Here is a 20060-nt window from a genome sequence, read left to right on the forward strand (position 1 = left end):
AACCGTTGAAATAAAACAACGGTCTGGATGTGATGTAGATTCTGTTGCAAACTTTGATCAGGGCAATGAATTAGATTTGGCTTGATTGATGAGCATTTAATGTCAACTTTCACTCTCATTTTTCCCTATTGTTATCTCTCTCTCACACTTGGTTCAAGTCACCTAAATTCAAGTGTACGAAATATCATAAGAGTGGATAACCGAACACACATGATTTCGAGTGCCCAGATAGAAGATTTTTAACCACTTGAGTTAGAATGAAATGAGTTAAAACGACATATATTGCATACGACTCTATTTCATTATAATTGACTGTAATACGGCCTTCAAGTTTATACATAATGCATACATAATGCCAATTGTATAAATTACAATAACTTAATCCACAAGAAATATGTGTAAATAACATAATAATCTTTTTAGTATAGGGAAATCAAGCGAGCACCATATGAAGATCAAACTTTTTTCAACGTGCATCAAAATCGGAATTCGACAAGTCATTCACTGATGCAATTTCAAGTTGCTTTCCACCTACACCAGCCTCCGCCAATTTCCTTCCAACAAAAAATGCTGGCTTTGTAGGTAAGGCTAATGGTGTGCTTTCATTTGTCAACATAGATACTACAACTGACATGGTGGGGCGATTTGCTGCATCTTCTTCTACACATAACAGACCAACATGGATGCATCTTAACACTTGATCGTTAATACATGAATCACCTACCGTTGGATCCATTAATTCTAGTCCTGCACCTTCTTTCCATAACTCCCATGCCTGAAACAACATTTTTAGGATTAAGAAAAAGAAAATGTAGAGTATTATAAATGCAGAGATTTGTTTGACATACGTATCCTACTAAACTGAGCACGCGATCATCGTTGTAGAAGCTGTTGTTTCTCCTCCCACTTATGATTTCAAGCATCAACACCCCGAAACTGTAGACATCAGATTTTACAGAAACAATTCCTTCCATGGACTCAGGAGGCATGTAACCACTGCACCAAATGAAAATGAAAAAGGCTTTGATTAGCACATATCTTCAAAAATGCATGTTTAGCAACCAACAGCGGAATAAGAGTGTGTATGCAGAAATTTGTTTACTTACCGTGTTCCGACAATTTTACTAGTGTTTGCTTCCAATTCATTATTGGTGAAAATCCTTGCCATACCGAAATCGGAGATTTTGGGGTTCAAATTTTCATCAAGTAGTATGTTACTTGCTTTTAAATCTCTGTGAATTACTTTCTTTCTTGAGTATTTGTGCAGGTACAGCAACCCTTGAGCGATTCCTTCAAGTATACCAAAACGCTTCTTCCAATCTAGAAGTAGATGTCTGTTTGGATCTGTCCAATATGTAGAGTTAAGTAAGATTAAAATTAATAGTAGTAATCTTTGAATTTTGACAGTAGAATAAAAATCAGATAACAAATATAACAAATCAAAATCAAGTATCTTTAATTCCTTACCAAATAAAAAGTGGTCCAAACTTTTGTTTGGCAGGTACTCATATATCAACATCCTATCTTCTTCATGAATGCAAAACCCAAAAAGCTGAACAAGGTTTGTATGTTGGAGTTCATATATGAGTATCAACTCATTCTTGAACTCTGAGGTTCCTTGCCCTGAACATTTCGAAAGCCTCTTCACAGCGATTTCTTGTCCCGTTGCCAATTTTCCCTGAATTAATAATCCATAATATTTCTCAGCCATTTCAAAAAGGGAAAAGCTACATGTTCATCAGCTTTTGAATTACATATAGCAAATACTTTAGTAATTTAAAATTTTACCTTATAAACAGGTCCAAAGCCTCCTTCTCCAAGCTTGTTTTCTTCCGAGAAGTTTGAAGTGGCAGCCAAGACAGATGCATAGCTACATACACTTAGGTCCTGATGTCCCATCTTTCCATCATTTTGAAGTCCAACATGATCAGTAGGTCTATTAGATTTCATGAAGTTAAGCATTTCATTCTCAATGTTTGTCCTGCTTTCGCCTATTTGGATTGATAGTGTAGAAAGTTATGATTTCAATTTGTGGACAACAAAAGTCAAAGATGTAAAACTAGAGGACATAACCTTATAAAGAAATATACCAGTTGAAAGTGCCAATCTTCTTCTTCGTAATAGATGGCACAAGACTAAAAGCAATAGAGCAGCACCAGTAGAAGAAGTGCCAATCCATATCCACTTTTGTCCTGCATCAAAAATATACCAGTTGAAATTGGACTTGTGCTCTAAGTTCAATGTATTAAAAGATACATAGCTAGACTTACCAGTATTTTTGCGAGGTGGTGATTTTGGTGACGATATGAAACTTGAAAAAACAAAGCTACTAGTTGCAGTACTCGATCCAGTGTTTTCTTCGACAAACTCACTGTCTACACTCCAAAATTGACATCCTGTACTACTAGTAGTCTGATTAAAGTTGAATCCAAGGCAGGTACAATTTTTCCAACAAGTAGCCTTGCAGGCGTTTCTAGTACCACTGTGGCTTATATTTGAATCAAACCAGTAGGGGGATCTTGAGCTCAAATTCTTGGGTTTAAAGACACCATTTTTGAGCTCAAAGTCATCACCAACTTTGGCCACGCAATCATTTGGCCGGTCCCTTCTCACGCACCCTCCATCGGTGTTATAGCCATCACAGTTTCGTGCTAGTACAATATCAACTGGTCCCCCATAGTCATGAAGTTTCCCCTCACTGTATAGCACCAATTCTGGTTCAGGTTCACTTTGATCATCTACAGCACTGTATTTGAGGCACTCTTCGCTCTCATTTGAAACAATGCTAAAATTGTACCTCTGCTTGGACTCATTTGGCAAAATAAATTCAAATCTCCCATCTGATCTTAAGACTCCACTTGTCCAATAAACCACCCCACTTTTCCTGATTTTCAACTGGCGCTCATTGGGGTCCCAATCAAGAGTGAAAGGTCCCGGAGCAGGGTTGTAGGTATCTGCCCACGCTAAAAGTGACCATATGTGGCCATTACTACGGTTAACACCTAATTTCATACCGGGTAAAAATGTGTCTACTGGATAATCAAAACTTTGCCACAAAACCTGTTTCGTTGATCCATCCACAGAGTTCAGTTCTTGTACTATAAGATTGCCAGAATCCAAAAGCGTAGCCACAACAGGACCACTAGTTTGTGGAGCAGAGAAAATTGGAATAGAATCTTGACCTGTTTGAGTAATTTTCAATGTGTTGTTCAAGTCCAAGGTGAGAAGTGGGGAGGAAGGGTATGGAATAGGTGTGTTTCTGTTGCCAATCCATGCTTTGTTTGCTTCTGGTTTATTGCGCAGGATCGCTAGATAGCTGGTGTTCGAACTAGGTTGTACAACGAAACGCAGGATGAACTTGCCTGATGCAGAGACTAAGGAGCTTGAGGAATTGAGAGTGTCCCCTGGCTTGAGTGTGTCACTTGCAGCATCCTGACAAGTCCACAAGCATGCAAAAATGAGGAAGATAATTGAGTTCATCATCAAAGCTGTAGCCATGGATGACCTCAAGAACATGAAAAACTTGGCTGAAAAAACATGATCAAGAGGTGTGGGAGTTAAAACCAGTATCACAGTGGTCAAGGGTAGGAAATTCTTTAGAAACTAGTAACATTTTTTTACAATTGCTGGAAGACTTTTGTTTGTTTTTTTAGATTTGGAAATTACAGGAAGACTTTTGACTCACCCGTTTATGTTGACAACAATGATTTTTCTATTTGATTTTGGTTAGAATGACTGCATTTACAACAATGACTTCTTCTTTTCTTTCTGATCAAGTCACGTAGTCGGCTCCTCTTCTTTGAAAGAGATGTGTTGTTCAAGTCCAAGGTGAGAAGTGGGGATGAAGAGTATGAAATAGGTCTGTCTCTGTTGCCAATCCATGCTTTATTTGCATCTGTTTTGTTTCGAAGGATAGCTAGATATCTGAAGATGGAACCCTCTATATTTTGTTCAATGAAAGCCAAGGTGAACTTCTCTGACGCAGAGACTAAGGGGATGGAGGAATTCAAAGTATCCCCTGGCTTTAATGTGTCCCTTGCATCATGACAAGTCCACAAGCATGCAAAAATGAGGACGATAATTGAGTTCGTCATCAAAGCTGTAGCCATGGATGACCACAAGACCATGAAAAACTTGGCTGAAAAAACATGATCAAGAGGTGTGGGAGTTAAAACCAGTATCACAGTGGTCAAGGGTAGGAAATTCTTTAGAAACTAATAATTTTTTTTACAATTTCTGGAAGACATTTGTTTGTTTTTTTTTTTTAATTTAAAATTTTGGAAATTACAGGAAGACTTTTGACTCACATGTTTATGTTTTGACAACAATGATTTTTCTATTTGGTTTTGGTTAGAATGACCTGCATTTACAACAATGACTTTTCTTCCTGATCAAGTCACGTAGTCGGCTAAGAGATGGAAATGCATTAGTTTGTGGAAAAAGAAAACAAAATGATAAGAAATAAACAAAAGAACAGCTGTACTTAACAATGATAATTTACTTGCTAAACTTGACTTGAAACTATAACAAGGTCTAAGACTCCAAAGTACAACTTTTGTTTTTTCTTTCCTTAAAAAAAAAAATTCTTATTGAAGTATATGTAGTTGAGGTACACAAAGCATGATCAGTACAACATCAAAATCGGAAACGGACAAGCCATTATAACTGATGTTGTGGGCGTTTAGATTTAGATGATTGGTTATGAACATGTATGCATATATCAGTTTCTACTTTCTTGGTTGCAAATTGTGTGCTTCTAAATCATGGATATGATCATATGTGACTAAAAAATTTCTCCTTAACTTCATCTTTCCTAAGAGTTTTTCAAATTTCCAAGCTACATGGTTATTTGTTGATTTCAGAAAACTGCACAAAGATTGGTTCATTTCAATGTATGCAGCACATTGACTAGGTTTCACAAAAATAACAGTTCCACATAAAGTACTATCACACTTTTACAGCCATGAAAACATGATTGATTCCTTCATCGTGCACCAAAATCTGAATTGGACAAACCATTTATTGATCCATTTTGCGGTCCCTTTCTATCTATACCAGCAGTGTCTGTATTTCCTCCTGTGTAATATGCTGGCTTTGTTGGTTTAGGCAACTGCATGCTTTCATTTGTCAACATAGATATGACATCGGACATGGTAGGTCGGTCAGCTGTGTTTTCCTCCACGCATAGTAGACCGACGTGGATGCATCTTAGCAATTGATTCCCGATACATGAGTCGCTTAGAGTGGGATCCATTAGTTCTAGCCCTGCATTTTCTTTCCATAACTCCCACGCCTGAAAACCATGTTGATAAATATCATCATTTAGGATCATTGGAATATCTCACACCTTAAAAGGAAGAAAAACATAATAACAACTTCAGTTAGATATTTGTTTGACATACATATCCTACTAAATTGAGTATATGTTCATCATTGTAAAAGCTATTGTTTTTCCTGCCACTTATGATTTCAAGCACTAACACCCCAAAGCTGTATACATCCGATTTTACAGAAACAATGCCTTCAATGGTCTCAGGAGCCATGTAACCCCTGGATTAAATGGACAAGAAAAAATTCTTTAATTAGTACAAATCTGCAAACATGCATGCTTAGCAACCGAAAGCAGAAGACATGATAAGAATGTATATATACACTCACAATATTTACTTACCGTGTCCCGACAATCCTACTAGTATTTTCTTCCAATGCATTGTGGGTGAAAATCCTTGCCATACCGAAATCGGAAATTTTCGGGTTCATATTTTCATCAAGTAGTATGTTACTAGCTTTTAAATCTCTATGAATTACTCGCGTTCTTGAGTATTTATGCAAGTAAAGCAATCCCTGAGTGATTCCTTCAATTATATTGAAACGCTTCTTCCAATCTAGTAGCACACCTCTGATTGAATCTGTCACACATAGAGAGTTAACGAAGAACACTATTTGTAATCTACATATTTTGACAGTGAATTTAAATCAGATAACAGAGCAAATCAAGCACTATGATTAAAGTGTTCTTAATTCCCAACCATATAAAAAGTAGTCCAAGCTTTTGTTTGGCATGTACTCATATATCAACATCCTCTCTTCTTCATGAATGCAAAATCCAAAGAGCTGAACAAGGTTTGTATGTTGAAGTTCATGTATGAGTATCAATTCATTCTTAAACTCTGACGTTCCTTGTCCGGAACATTTTGAAAGCCTCTTCACCGCTATTTCTTGTCCCTTCGCCAATTTTCCCTGAACAGATTCTCAACAATATTCTGAATTGTTTAAAAAAGAAAAGAAATAACGACACATCTTATTATGCAAGGCCTTACCTTATAAACAGGTCCAAATCCGCCTTCTCCGAGCATGTTTTCTTTAGAGAAGTTGGAAGTGGCAGCCAAAACAGATTCATAGGTAAACACGCTTAAATCATGTTTTCCCATGTTTCCGTAATCGTTTTGAAGCTCATTAACAGGATCATAAGCAGATCTATTGGATTTCATGAAGCTAGGCAATTTGTTCTGTATCATTGCTCTGTTCTTGCCTATTTATTTAGATTAGTGTAGAAAGTTAAAATTTCAATTTGGGACAACAATTATCAAACATGTGAATTCTTTTCTTTCTAACAAGTGCACATGAGGCTTATATATACCTGAGCATATTCTTCTTCTTAGCAGGTAGCCCAAGATGCAGAACACCATTACAAGCACAGCAGCCGCAATAGCAATGCCAATCCATAGCCATTTATGTCCTGCATCATCTACAGAGTGACAATTAATTAGCTACATATTTAGTCATATATTAGGCTCTCTTAGATTCTAGTTAATGTTTGTTGCTCATTATTGCACATTGATTGTCTCTTGTGAAGTACAGGTACCAAATTTTGGCAGCTAGACTTACCATTTTTTTGGGCAGGCAGTGGTGGTTTCGCTGGCGTTGCTAGTCCTGACAAAACAAAGCTGCTACTTGAATTGAGGTCTTCAAAGAACTGACAGTCTACACTCCAAAATCGGCACCCAGTACTAGTCTGACTCTGATTAGCAAGTGGAAGGTCAAATCCAAGACAGTCACAATTTTGCCAACAAGTAACCTTACAGTCACTACTACTAGCATTAAACCAGTTGGGGGATCTTGAAGTATTACTAGAGTTGTTGATCTTGAAGTAACCATTTTTTTGCTCAAAGTCATCACCAAATTTCGCTGTACAACCACTTGGCCGGTCCCTTCTCACGCACCCTCCACCTGTGTTGTAGCCATCACAGTTCTGTGCTTTTGTAATAGCAACTTGTGTTCCATACTCAAAAAGTGTCCCTCTGCTGTATAGCACCCATTCTGGCTGAGGATCACTTGGATCACCTACAGCAGTGTAGGTGAGGTAGTCTTCATTTTCATTTGAGACAATGCTAAAATTGTACCTCTGCTTTGACACATCAGGAAAAATAAATTCAAATCTTCCATCTCCGAAGATGCCGCTGGTCCAATAAACCACCCCAGCTTGCTTGATTCTCAATTGGTGTCCATTGGGGTCCCAATCAAGGCTCAAAGGCCCCGGCGCTGGGTTGTAGCTTGTTGCCCAAGACAAAAGTGACCAATTGTGCCCATTTCTGTGGTCAACCCCCAATTTCATGCCTGGTAAAAATGTGTCTGTTGGATAATCAAAACTCTGCCACAAAACCCCGCTGGTCGATTTGTTGACAGAGTTCACTTCTTGTAGTACAAAGTTGCCAGAATCCAAAAGGGTAGCCACAACAACACTAGTTTGTGGAGAAGAGGAAATGACAATAGGGTCTCCATCTGGGTATGTAATTTTCAATGTGTTGTTCAAGTCCAAGGTGAGAAGTGGGGAGGAAGGGTATGGAATAGGTGTGTTTCTGTTGCCAATCCATGCTTTGTTTGCTCCTGGTTTATTGCGCAGGATCGCTAGATAGCTGGTGTTCGAACTGTCGATAGTTTGTACAACGAAACGCAGGATGAACTTGCCTGATGCAGAGACTAAGGAGCTTGAGGAATTGAGAGTGTCACCTGGCTTGAGTGTGTCACTTGCAGCATCATGACATGCCCACAAGGAAGCAAAAATGATGAAGAAAATTGTGCTCATCATCATCAAACCGGTAGCCATGGATGTCGACAAGTCAGGCCCTACTTTCACTTTAATTTCTACAGATGATCACGAAAACTTAGCTGAAATAGCTTTAGAATTTACACATGAATATGTTCACAATCCCTAAGGTCAACGGCCGGCAATCATTTCGACATTAAATAAAGTTCTTACAAGTAGACATGAAGACTTTTTTTCTTTTGTTGGATTTAAAAATGAGAGAGAGTTTTGACTCTGTTTTTTTTTAATGTCTGCACTTGGAAGACTCCATCTCTTTCATTCATTCTCTTTGCTTTTCTTCCTTCACAAGGCACTTGGCTCCTGATTGGAGGCGTATTTGTGGGAAAACAATAATTTCAAATGCTAATAAAATGAATAAATAAACAAATTCATCGTACCATATCTGTGCTCAATCATGATGAAGAATAATAATTTTCTGGTTAGGAGGAGAGGATTCAAAATGTGTTTTACACTCTAATGAAAGTGCAAGCAAGCACTTTCATATATTCTGATTGTTTATTTATCAATTTATTTTATTAATGACCAATTAATAAAAATAGTAGGAAGAAACTACCTGAACCAGGCTGATAAAAAAAAAAGGTGAAAACCAAAGTCAAATTTATGATAAAAAAGAAAGTAATTCTTAATTAATTTTATATATAATAGCACTACGTGCCCATCTTATATTTTAAATTCAGGTTGAGTATTACAATCATTTTAAATTGATATTGATAAACATCCGATCATTCTTAGGTACAAAGAAAGCCAAGGTGAAAATTCCCCGAGGCTGAAACCAAGGAACTTGAGGAGTTGAGTGTCTCCCCTGGTTTGAGCGTGTCCCGAGTTAAGCTTGCAGCATAGTGACAAGTCCACAAGCATCCGGAAGTGATCAAGAAAGTTAAGTTTCTTATGATAGCCATGAATGGAAAACTTAGCAGAGAAACAAAAGTATTAAAAGACGTGTGAGTTAAACCACAATCTCTTTAAGGTCAATGTTTACAAGAAGCGGACTTTGACTCACTCATACTGCATATGCACTAACCCATCTGTGGAATGGAAGAGACGTTTTGAGTCATAATCTCTCTCCTTAATTTTTCATCTTTACTGGCTAAGAGACACACACCAATAGTCAACCACTTGATGCACAAGGCCGGCGGAATGATAGCAATATTATTAATATTCAAAGAATTCAAAATTTGTTTTCCTTCGACTCATTGCAGTATGCAAGGGCTATAGTTCTCACTTGTTTTTGAATTATATGTCTTGTACTCATTACTAGAAGAAATCAAGTAGTTTCCTATATTGTCCTGTTTCAAAATGCCCTTTACAAGATTATCGCTCTCAAACCTACTGTTATTCGGTCTCGAGTATATATTGTACATGATTATTTTCATTTTTCAAGACCTCCTCAATTGTAATAAAGATGCAAGGCCGGCCCAATGGTACATAACTCCAAGGGTTCAAAAATTTGTTTTCCTCTAAATGCAAGTGCAAGGCCTCATATTTGTTTTCTAATTGTATCTTGCACTAATTACCAGCAGAAATCAACTACCTTATATAAGATTCACTCTCTAAACCCGTCTTAGGGCTTTGAGGACGTATACCAGTTCCAGTCACAGAGCTTTGAGGACGTATAGACATGCCGCTAAAGAGGATCCCGTTGCGAAATGGAAACATGATGAGGATGATCTCGTTCTTGCAATGGAAATATAGATTTGACGTGGATCCGACCTCCTAGCTATATATATATATATTCAACACGAGACGTTTAATTTAAAGAAAAAATATGACTAAATTGGTAATTATTAAGTTTAGAAGTTACTCCCAAATATTAGTGAAGTATTTCATATAACACATATCGGAGGAAATCACCTCGCCCCCGAACAAAAAAAAAAGTACATTTTTTTGCTTGCCATAATAAGCTTATTTGAAGTATAATGTTTTGCACAGCCAACGTCATCAAGACCTTTAACGTCCTTCCAAATCTGTATTGGACAAATCATTTATTGATATAATTGGCGGTGCCCTTCTATCTATACCAGCAGTGGCTGCATTTCTTTCTGTGTAAACTGCTGGCTTTGTTGGTCGAGGTAACCGCATGCTTTCATTTGTCAACATAGATATAAGTTAACATCTGACATGGTAGGGCGAATGGCTGCATTTTCCTCCACGCATAGTAGACCGACTTGGAGGCATCTTAACAATTGACTAATACATGTTTCAACTAGTGTTGGATCCATTATTTCTACCCCTCTATCTTCTTTCCATAACTCCCATGTCTGCAGAAAGCATTAAAATTATTGAATCACACACCTAAAAAGCATGAAAAGAAAAAAACATAATGGTAACTGCAGTCTGCAGCGATTTCTTTGACATACATGTCCTACTAAGTTGAGCACGCGATCTTCATTGTAGAAGCTGTTGTTTTTCCTCCCACTTATAATTTCAAGCATTAACACTCCATAACTGTAGGCATCAGATTTTGTGGAGAAATTTCCCCCCATGATGTACTCGGGGGGCATATAACCACTTTACAAAATGAGAGAGAAAAAAACTTTCTTTAGTACATCTATATACATAAATGCATGTTTGCAAGCAAAGGAAAAAGTACACGTGATAAAAAAGCATGTATGTATTGTAGTGTTTCCTTACCGAGTCCCAACAACCCTCACAGTATTTGCTTCTAGTTCCTGGGTGAAAATCCTTGCCATTCCAAAATCTGCAATTTTGGGGTTCATATTTTCGTCAAGTAATATGTTACTAGCTTTTAGATCTCTATGAATTACTTTCGTTCGCGAGTATTTGTGCAAGTAAAGCATTCCTTGAGTGATTCCTTCAATTATACCAAAACGCTTCTTCCAATCTAGTTGCAGACATCTAATGGAATCTGTCCAACATAGAGATTCAAGTGAGAGTCTTATTAGTAATTTTTGTATTTTCAAAGGTTAGAGAATAATATTAACACAATTAATTGAGAAAATGAAATGTGCTAAGATTAAAGTAGCTTGAGTTCCCAACCAAACAAAAAGTAGTCCAAGCTTTTGTTTTGCATGTACTCAAATATCAACATCTTCTCTTCTTCATGAATGCAAAATCCAAATAGCTGAACTAGGTTCGTATGTTCGAGTTCATATATAAGTATCAATTCATTCTTAAACTCCACCGTGCCTTGTCCTGAACATTTTGAAAGCCTCTTCACAGCTACTTATCGTCCTGTTGCCAATTTCCCCTGAATTTATAATCCATAAAATATTTCTCAGTTATTCCAAAAAAGAAAAAAACTATTTTATATATATATCCCTTTGACAGAAAACATGTACACTTTATATTATTTAGAGACTTACCTTATAAACAGGACCAAAGCCCCCTTGGCCGAGCTTGTTTGCTTCAGAGAAGTTGCTTGTGGCAGCCAAGACAGATTCGTAGGTAAATATGCTTAAATCAGGGTGTCTAATAATGTTTCCATGATCATTTTCTGTCGCAATAACATGATCAGTAGGTCTTTCAGATTTCATGAACTTAAGCAATTTTTTCTGAATCTTTGTTCCGTTCTTGCCTATTTAAATTGGTATTGAAAGGTTAAAACTTCAATTTGGCACAATAATAATCGAAGAAGTGAAATTTTCTAACAACTGCTCTCATTATGCTTAAGGAATTTACCTGCTGAAAGCATAAATTTTGTTCCTCTTAGTCGATAGCACAATATGCAAATGCAAAACCCAATTACCAGTAGAGCGGCAATAGAAGTGCCAATCCATAACCCCTTATCTGTTGCATCTAGGAAAAAATTTAATTAATTTTCTATATAGTAAGTTAAGCTTGTATTAGCTTATTGATGTGGTAGTTAAACAAGTCTAGCTGATTAATTAATAAGATTAATAAGATTAGTAAAAAGCTTGACTTACTAATCTTTCCGCGAGGTGGTGAATCTGGTGATTTTGGTGGCAGCGTTACTGAGTTTGGCACAACAAAACTATAAGTTGCAGTACTGAGGTCTTCAATGAATGCACAGTCCACACTCCAAAATCGGCATCCTGCACCAGTAGTCTGATTTCCAAATGGAAAGTCGAATCCAAGGCAGTCACAGTTTTGCCAACAAGTAACTTTACAATCTTCGGTACCAGTACCAATCCAGTTCGCAGGTCTCGAAGCATTAGCAGAGTTGATGATCTTGAAGTAACCTTTTTTAATCTCAAAATCATCACCTAATTTCCCAACACAATCGCTTGGGCGGTCCCTTCTCACGCACCCTCCGACAGTGTTATAGCCATCACAGTTTTGTGCTCGTATAATATCAACTTGGGCACCATACTCATAAAGTGCACCTCTGGTGTATAGCACCCATTCTGGCTCAGGATCATTTGGATCATCTAGACTAGTATAAGTGAGGTAGTCTTCGTTTTGATTCGAAACGATGCTAAAATTGTACCTCTGCTTGGATACATCAGGCAAAATATATTCAAATCTCCCATCTGCAAAGACCCCGCTAGTCCAATAAATAACCCCACTTTTCTTAATTTTCAATTGGTGTGCATTGGTATCCCAATCAAGGCTGAAAGGCCCCGACGACACAGGGTTGTCTCTAGACCCCCATGATAAAAGAGACCAAACGTGCTCATTTATATGGTCAACACCCAATTTCATGCCTGGTAAAAATGTGTCCATTGGATAATCAAAACTTTGCCACAAAATTCGGATCGTGGATCCGTTGACAGGGCTCACTTCTTGAAGGACAAAATTGCCGGAATCCAAAAGGGTAGCCACAACACTAGTACTACTAGTAGTGTTTGGAGCAGAAAGGATAAAAGGCTGTCCATTTTGGTGAGTAATTTTCAATGTGTTATTGAAGTCCAAGGTAAGAATTGGGGATGAAGAGGGTAAAACAGGTGAGTGTGGGTTCGCAATCCATGCTTTGTTTGCTTCAGTTTTGATGCGCAGGATAGCAAGAAAGCTCATTTCAGAATTGCCGACAGGTTTTGTAATGAATTTCAAAGTGAACTTGCCTAATGCTGATTCCAAGGAACTTGTGGAATTGAGAGTGTCCCCTGGTTTCAGTGTGTCTATTGCATCATGGCAAGTCCACAAAGTTGCAAAAATGATCAAGATAATTGTGTGCTTCATCATCAAGCCTGAAGTCTTGAATGATCACAAGGCCAACAGTACTTACCTTCTCTAGATGATCATGACAACTAGTCTTTCTTCCTCTGTATTTTGCCTCTTTAATTATGTTTACGGCTAATAAAGTCTTCTCTTGACCCAAAATGCAAAACACCAAGAAAATCTCTTTCACTAGTTCATTAAGTATTTAAAAAATTACCCATCAATGATATGTTTTAAAACCACAAAAAACAAAAAGAACCAGGCAATACGAAAATTTCTTGAAAGTTAGATCCATTCAAAGTGAAAGTTAGATAGATAATTATAGGCTGAGAAAAATACCTCTCAAGTCTCAGCTTACTTCATGAAACTGCAATGATCTCACAGAATAGTTGGGAAGAGAGAGGGAGAAACAGAGACAGAAGGGTTGGAGTGAATTAGTGTTAAGGATTGAAAAACTTGAGAGTCCACGATCAATTTGGTTGGTGCTAAACAGAATCATGATTTAAAAACATGATAAAAATTGAAGTGTTTTTCGTTGTCGGGCTATGTCTTGGCTTGAACATATATAAAATATATGCAGGATTGAAAACTCAACTTGTACGTAGGTAATTCACCCCAATACCAAGGAAACCCAAGCCGGCTTGGAGGGAGGAGACCCTATGCATGGCCTAACGAGTCAATGACCCATCCCACGATTTCAACAACATAAAAATATATGAGGGTATTATAATTAATAAATTATAGCTTTGTTTTAGCTGTAAGCATAATATTTTGTCGCCTAATATGTGAAATTTGAATCAAGGCGGCTTGTTTGTATCTACATTGTTCTTAACAGGGCCGTCCCTGAGATTTTGAGGGCCCTGTGCGAAATTTAAATGGGGGCCTCACATAATCTAATACGAAAAATACTATAAATAAAAATTTGCCATAACTTAATGTCATAAACAATTTTTTTTTAGAACTAAAAGTCACCATCAATAAACATGTAATGACTAACTAAGTCGTTTTGTATATCCAGAAACGTATTTTCTAATAGGTGGCATGTTTAGATTACAAAGAAAAATTCCAAAACCCTATAACCTGGAAGAAAACCCCAACAAGAAATAGATAAATACTAGCAAAGTTGCCCGCGCGATGCTGCGGGTTTTAAAACCGTCTAAAATGTCTACAAAGTTGTGAAAATATGTAGCAAGTTTAAGTTACAAAATAAAGACTAATAACATGTTTTATATGTTGCTTGTCATGTTTATTAAAATATCATCAATATTTTAATACACCAAGCAGCAATCAAAATTGAAATCATGATATATGCAGGAATTGTGATATAAGAGTTTACTACGAAAAGGAAAATACAAAGACAGTATGAAATGAAAGAAACCCGAAAAGAAGGATGAAATACCAAACTTTCATTCAAATCAAGAAATACAAATAAACTATTTTGGACGAAAATTTAACTACTTTGAACATAAAATTCAGGGAGAATAAGTGAATAAAAAGTTTCGAACGAAAACAGGAAAAAGAAAAAAAAAACCATTTTCAACCTTGTCTAGCCTACATAGAACCTCCTACTCACAGCCTCTTCTTGACTCTCTCGTACGCGGTTAACATCTTGCAAAAACAGAAAATCCACAACAACAAAAATATAGGATAAGCATCTTTCAAAATAGAAACATAACAAAGTGGATGAAACACATTAAATAAGAGATATAATTAACTGCAATCATTAAGTTTTACTAAAGGTTTGGCAAAATCTAGGAATCAGGAGATTGCAGTTGACAAAAGTCTCTCTTCCAAAAGCATACACAAATATTATAACAAAATCATTTAGCCTTCAAAAAGGATGGAAGCAATTTCATAATATCAGAAAAATCAAAAGGGGAATTTAACAATTTGTCGATTGTTACAGTGGTTTTCATGGTCACAGGCTGCACTTCTAGCAGAGTGTAGAATTGGGACAAAATAACTTTGAGAAATTAGACACAACCTTTAAGATAAAATATCAGTTGAAAATAAAATGTCTTTTTTCCTAAGCAAATCAGTTGAAAATAAAATATCAGAAGCAGGATTGGTCTCTAGGCATTTCAATTATCATCACATCTTATACTTCGGGTTCAAGCATGGTGTAAACAGTGAGCAATGAAATTATGCCTTTTTTCCTAAGCAAATCAGTTGAAAATAAAATATCAGAAGCAGGATTGGTCTCTAGGCATTTCAATTATCATCGCATCTTATACTTTGGGTTCAAGCATGGTGTAAACAGTAATTGAGAACAAAAACAAAGATTTTATTGACACTTGACCAATGAGACATTCCTAGCATATATTAAACCGAGCTATTTTGATAGTTTATCCTTTGCTACTTGCCTACTCCAATTATCGGAAGAAAATTGTACCAAAAATTGTGTCATTTTCATGGGAAAATTCAAAATTAAATGTTGAGTTTAAAAGGATATATGTTATAAAAAAATAAATTCAATCTAAAACTGGTGGAGTAAAGTACTCGCATAATATGTAACTCTTGCTGTTTGTTGAAAAGACAGATTCATTCCTATAATATATCTGTACATTGCACAAAACGTACTATGAAAAAAAAATTGTTTTGGACAGAGACATCAGAGTAAAAATTAAAAAAGAGAGAAAAAACTTATCACCTTAGGGAGAACTGATTTTGGAAAATTGGAACCCCAATACAAAAGAAAGGTTTGCAATTTCGCAGACGTACATGTGAGAGCCCAAAATTCATCAAAACGAAACACTAAATCCAAGAGGAGCCTTTATTCAGCAAAGTGGAGGCTTCAATTTTGAAGGGAAAAAAAACAGAAAAAAAGAAAAGAAAACATACGTCTCCAATTCGACCGGTCATTTCGAGGGGGTGCCTTTGACGCAGCCTCCTTCACATCTGCCACCAAAGCCAAACATCAAATACAAAATACGATTCAAATGATCAAAACAAAATTAGAAAAAAGCGAAATAAATTTGATAAAATAGTGACGCTTTGGGGTCAAAGGTGGAGACCTTTGGCAACAAATTGGATTTCGCCAGGAGGAGAGTTGAGGAGGAACCACTTCCCCACCGCAAAACAACATTGACTACATTAGACACTGACAAATAATCAAAATGGGTACAAATTTATTAATTAGAAAAAATAAAGTATAAACGGCTGAGAGAACAAACCTCATTAAGGGCAAGCACTTGGCCATTGCTCTTCTTGACCTTCTTCAGCTTCCTCAGGAAATACTTAATCCAAACAAATCAATCAACAATATTAAGTTTAACCCAAAATTCACCAATGAATATTTGGGATCACAAAAGCCGAGCTAAGGCTAAGGATTATACCAGAACTTGGACTTGGCGCGAACCTCATTGGTGGCCCCGAGCTTCATTCGGTAAATCTTGGGGTGCTCATCAGATGCCGTAGGGAGCTTCCTCCCAACAACCTGGTACTGGTGGAACTGCAACACAAAAAAGACACTGTTAATTGCAGCTTTACCATTTGACATGCCCTAAGAGAAATATATCACACAAAAACAAATACCAAATTAAATGGAACCTAAGAAACTGTGAAGATAATTTCTAGATATTTGTTTACCAAATTTCATACAACAATCTTCCACTTAAACTGACTGTTTACAACAATACTAAGAATTTGTATGCATATTACATATGCAATATTTGGCTAATCCATTTCACCAGTAGCCATATATTTAACTAAATAAACTATGTCTAAAACCAAATGGGTATTCTTCAAGAATAAAACCAACCTTCTTGAAGCATACCCATCTAAGTTATAATATGCAGTGGAAAAGAGAATAAAAAGAACTCCCTAGCATCCCAGTACCCTAACATGGAAAAAAATGCATAATTTAGAATTCTGTAACAGAAATTGTCTCATTAAATTAAACAGAAATAAAAAACAGTGAATTTAGGGCTGAGATGTAATCAACTTATTGAAAAAAAAAAATTGAGGATGAGAAAACGATTGACAAACCTCTTTGCTAGTCCAAATGCGGAACCCTACTTCGTTTTTTCTTGTAGCACCTTCAAAGTCAGTCAACATTCTGTGTTGTTCTACAAAAGATATTTACGAACACGGAACATCATAAAATACCTTTATTGTAAATTTCTTCAACACAAAAAATCCAGAACCAAAATATTTGACGAAATTCTATTAAAAGAAAAAAAAAATTAAATTAAATAGAGGGAGAGAGAACATTGTATACCGCAACTTCTGTACATATACACTGGCTCTGTCCCACAACAGTAGCAAGGGCAATGGCAAGCCTTTATTCAAGCACAAACAGTCAGCTGCCATTACCAATTCAAAAGCCTGTTCAATCCCATCACAGGAGAGAAATACAATCAAAATTAATAAAAGGGAAAGAAATTGAAATACAGTGGAGGTGATTAAAAGATGTAAACCTTGTTTCTATTTCAAAGTCCACGAATAGATGTAATTGCACCATTTTGTTGTGGTCCTGCAATGCACACAGTCATCAGCTTCACCCAAGCAACTCTGTGTGCCAATTCAAATCCACCATGAACCAATCCATAAGCTCAAACATAGAACCCAATCATATGATAAACCATCACACAAAAAGGCTTAATTTTGGTCCAAAAGGGCAATTCAAGGATATGGTTCTTACCTGAAATGCTTTGGTGAGGTTGCAAAATCACCTTTTTCCTCATGCTCAAACCCTTCAACAACCAAAAAACAATGAAAGGAAATTTTCATTGTTATTCCAAGCACATGCAAGAAAGAACAAAGGCACCAAATTTTCAATCCAACATAATTATAGAACAAAGACTCAAACTTTTGCCTTTATGTCCTTGAGTTTCCACAGAAACCCAAGTGATTTCAATAAAAAGTACTAATGTTATTAAGTGGGTGACCTCAAACGCTCTTATAAGCATAATTATTGAACTCCTACCCACAAAACAATAGTAAAATGTTTAAAAAGATGAAATTTTCTATTTTTTTCTTGCATTTTCTTAGCAAACAAACGGAGGGTAAGTAGGTTTCTACATATTTTATACAGTGTTAAATCAGATTTTTTGTTTGAATGATCTTATATTGAACCAACCATCTTTACCTTCCAGTTGAGAGACTGGTTGATTAGTTCAGAATATCAGCTCCCAATCATATTTCCTTTTAGATGCAAACATATATTAAGCTCCTAGGGTTCATTATCCACATGCTCAAATAGAGAGAGACAGAGAGATCTTGCCTGCTTAATAATTTTTTGGTTAAGGAATCATAATTCTGATCTTGTCTATAACATCTATTAGAATTATAATTCTGATCAAGAGTCATAAATATAAATAAATAAATAAAGCAGGAGTGTATAACCACACGCAAACAGAATATCAGCCACACAGATATCAATTACCATGAGCTGACTGGGGGTTCTCATATTGATTACTCCAGTTCTTTTTCCTTAGATCTTCCTCCCTGTACCAACGAACCAAACTCAATTTCTGATTTACTTCTCAATTTTCGACATGACAAATGAATAAACCAACCTAGAAAACCAAAAGAACGTTAAAACCAACCTTTTTTTACGAAACCCAGAAATCGTCTGAGCTAAACCCGTGTGATGAGAAGAAGGATGAAGCGCAGCTGGAACGGCAACACACGAACGCAACATCTGAGAGGAAAACCGATGAGATAAGGACCAAGAGGGCGGCTGGATTTGCAGCGCGCCTCCCCAAACGAAAATCGACGGCCCCACACGCATGCAGAACAGTGAACTTTGATCTTCCATGGCTGCCCCCAACCAGCCCAACCAACTGGTTCGAAACGGACTGGAAAGCTGAGAGCGAACGAAATGTTCGAATTGAAAGAGATGCGAATGGGAAGGGGCAAAAAGGGAACATAAGGAAGAATTAAGTAAAGGGCAAAATCGATAATTCACTATTCCTAAGCTACAGTCTATGAACAGTCTAGGAACAGTGAGACTTCTGATCAGTTTTAGTATATATATAATATAATATAGCAGGGGCACAAACGGCATTTTACTGTTAAAATGAATAGTCTAAGAACAGTAACTTTTATTCAGTTTTAGTATATATATAATTTCTAAAAACTATGTTCTCATATAACCAATCATCAACATGATAATAATTTAATAAAATAAGTCATGTAATATATAGATTGAAATTTAGATACATACCTGAATTTGAATTGAGATTTGAATATGCCTATTTGATTTTGAGTGGTCTTTATGAATTTAGGAATTAGGGTTTTCTCTTTTTAGTGTTGAAATTCTTGAAATTGAAATAATAACAAAAAATTTCAAAGGATTGAAAAAAGAACCAAGAGAGATTGATGAATGATGATGATTATTTACTAGAAAATCATAGTTTAAGAGAAAGAAGAAGTCATGAAGCTTTTTTTGTTTTGTTTTGAATGAAGAAAGTACTTTTCTTAGAGAAGAAAACTTTTTTTTCTTTCTAAGAACTATAGGGGAGGAGTATAAAGTCTTTGGGGGATATATATACTCCGTTTGGTGGTTACCTTCGATGTTTCCCTTTTTTTAAAGGTGGCTCTGTTAAGTAGAGGCGCGCTAGAAAGCCAACTCGACCACATACGCTTTTATGCAAACAATTAGCATGCTATAGTATATATACATTTCTTATAATAATAATATATATATAATATAAAGAAATTTTTTTTCGGTGCCCTCAAGAATCGGGGGCCCTGTGCGGTGGCACCACTTGCGCCACCCCAGGGCCGCCCCTGGTTCTTAATTCTATCTATCCTGCTGTAAGTAACAAAGAACTGGCCATATTAATTTATTGATATGTTCACCAAACAACTCTCTACTTTTATATATATGCTCAGGTAATTGAAAATGTGAAATCATGCAAATATATGA

At 36.4% G+C, this 20060-nt stretch overlaps 2 protein-coding genes and 1 pseudogene across 3 annotated transcripts; all 3 read right to left on the minus strand.

Moving 5' to 3' along the window:
* Positions 1–290: 290 nt before the first annotated feature.
* Positions 291–3693, minus strand: LOC148295169 (G-type lectin S-receptor-like serine/threonine-protein kinase CES101). Its single transcript, XM_088251381.1, has 7 exons — positions 2271–3693; positions 2091–2192; positions 1789–1991; positions 1468–1678; positions 1107–1344; positions 849–996; positions 291–775 (listed from the first exon to the last, which is right to left on the minus strand). Exons 1-7 carry the CDS (start codon positions 3514–3516, stop codon positions 467–469), a joined length of 2457 nt encoding a protein of 818 aa, XP_088107507.1. The 5' UTR covers positions 3517–3693; the 3' UTR covers positions 291–466.
* Positions 3694–4858: 1165 nt separating this feature from the next.
* On the minus strand, positions 4859–8188 carry LOC110768991 (G-type lectin S-receptor-like serine/threonine-protein kinase At1g67520). Its single transcript, XM_088251689.1, has 7 exons — positions 6889–8188; positions 6641–6748; positions 6321–6532; positions 6030–6240; positions 5672–5909; positions 5403–5550; positions 4859–5293 (listed from the first exon to the last, which is right to left on the minus strand). Exons 1-7 carry the CDS (start codon positions 8105–8107, stop codon positions 4985–4987), a joined length of 2445 nt encoding a protein of 814 aa, XP_088107815.1. The 5' UTR covers positions 8108–8188; the 3' UTR covers positions 4859–4984.
* Positions 8189–9903: 1715 nt separating this feature from the next.
* On the minus strand, positions 9904–19011 carry LOC110746356 (G-type lectin S-receptor-like serine/threonine-protein kinase At1g67520; annotated as a pseudogene). Its single transcript, XR_015835238.1, has 16 exons — positions 18736–19011; positions 18573–18634; positions 17829–17880; positions 17605–17698; positions 17406–17512; positions 17174–17253; positions 16522–16637; positions 16360–16422; positions 16201–16274; positions 11992–16084; positions 11747–11863; positions 11431–11642; positions 11105–11315; positions 10739–10973; positions 10465–10615; positions 9904–10365 (listed from the first exon to the last, which is right to left on the minus strand). The product of XR_015835238.1 is annotated as a G-type lectin S-receptor-like serine/threonine-protein kinase At1g67520 (transcript).
* Positions 19012–20060: the final 1049 nt, after the last annotated feature.

Source organism: Prunus avium, chromosome 4 (genome assembly GCF_965620075.1).
Source record: "Prunus avium chromosome 4, drPruAviu1.hap1.1, whole genome shotgun sequence".
Lineage (NCBI taxonomy): Eukaryota > Viridiplantae > Streptophyta > Magnoliopsida > Rosales > Rosaceae > Prunus > Prunus avium.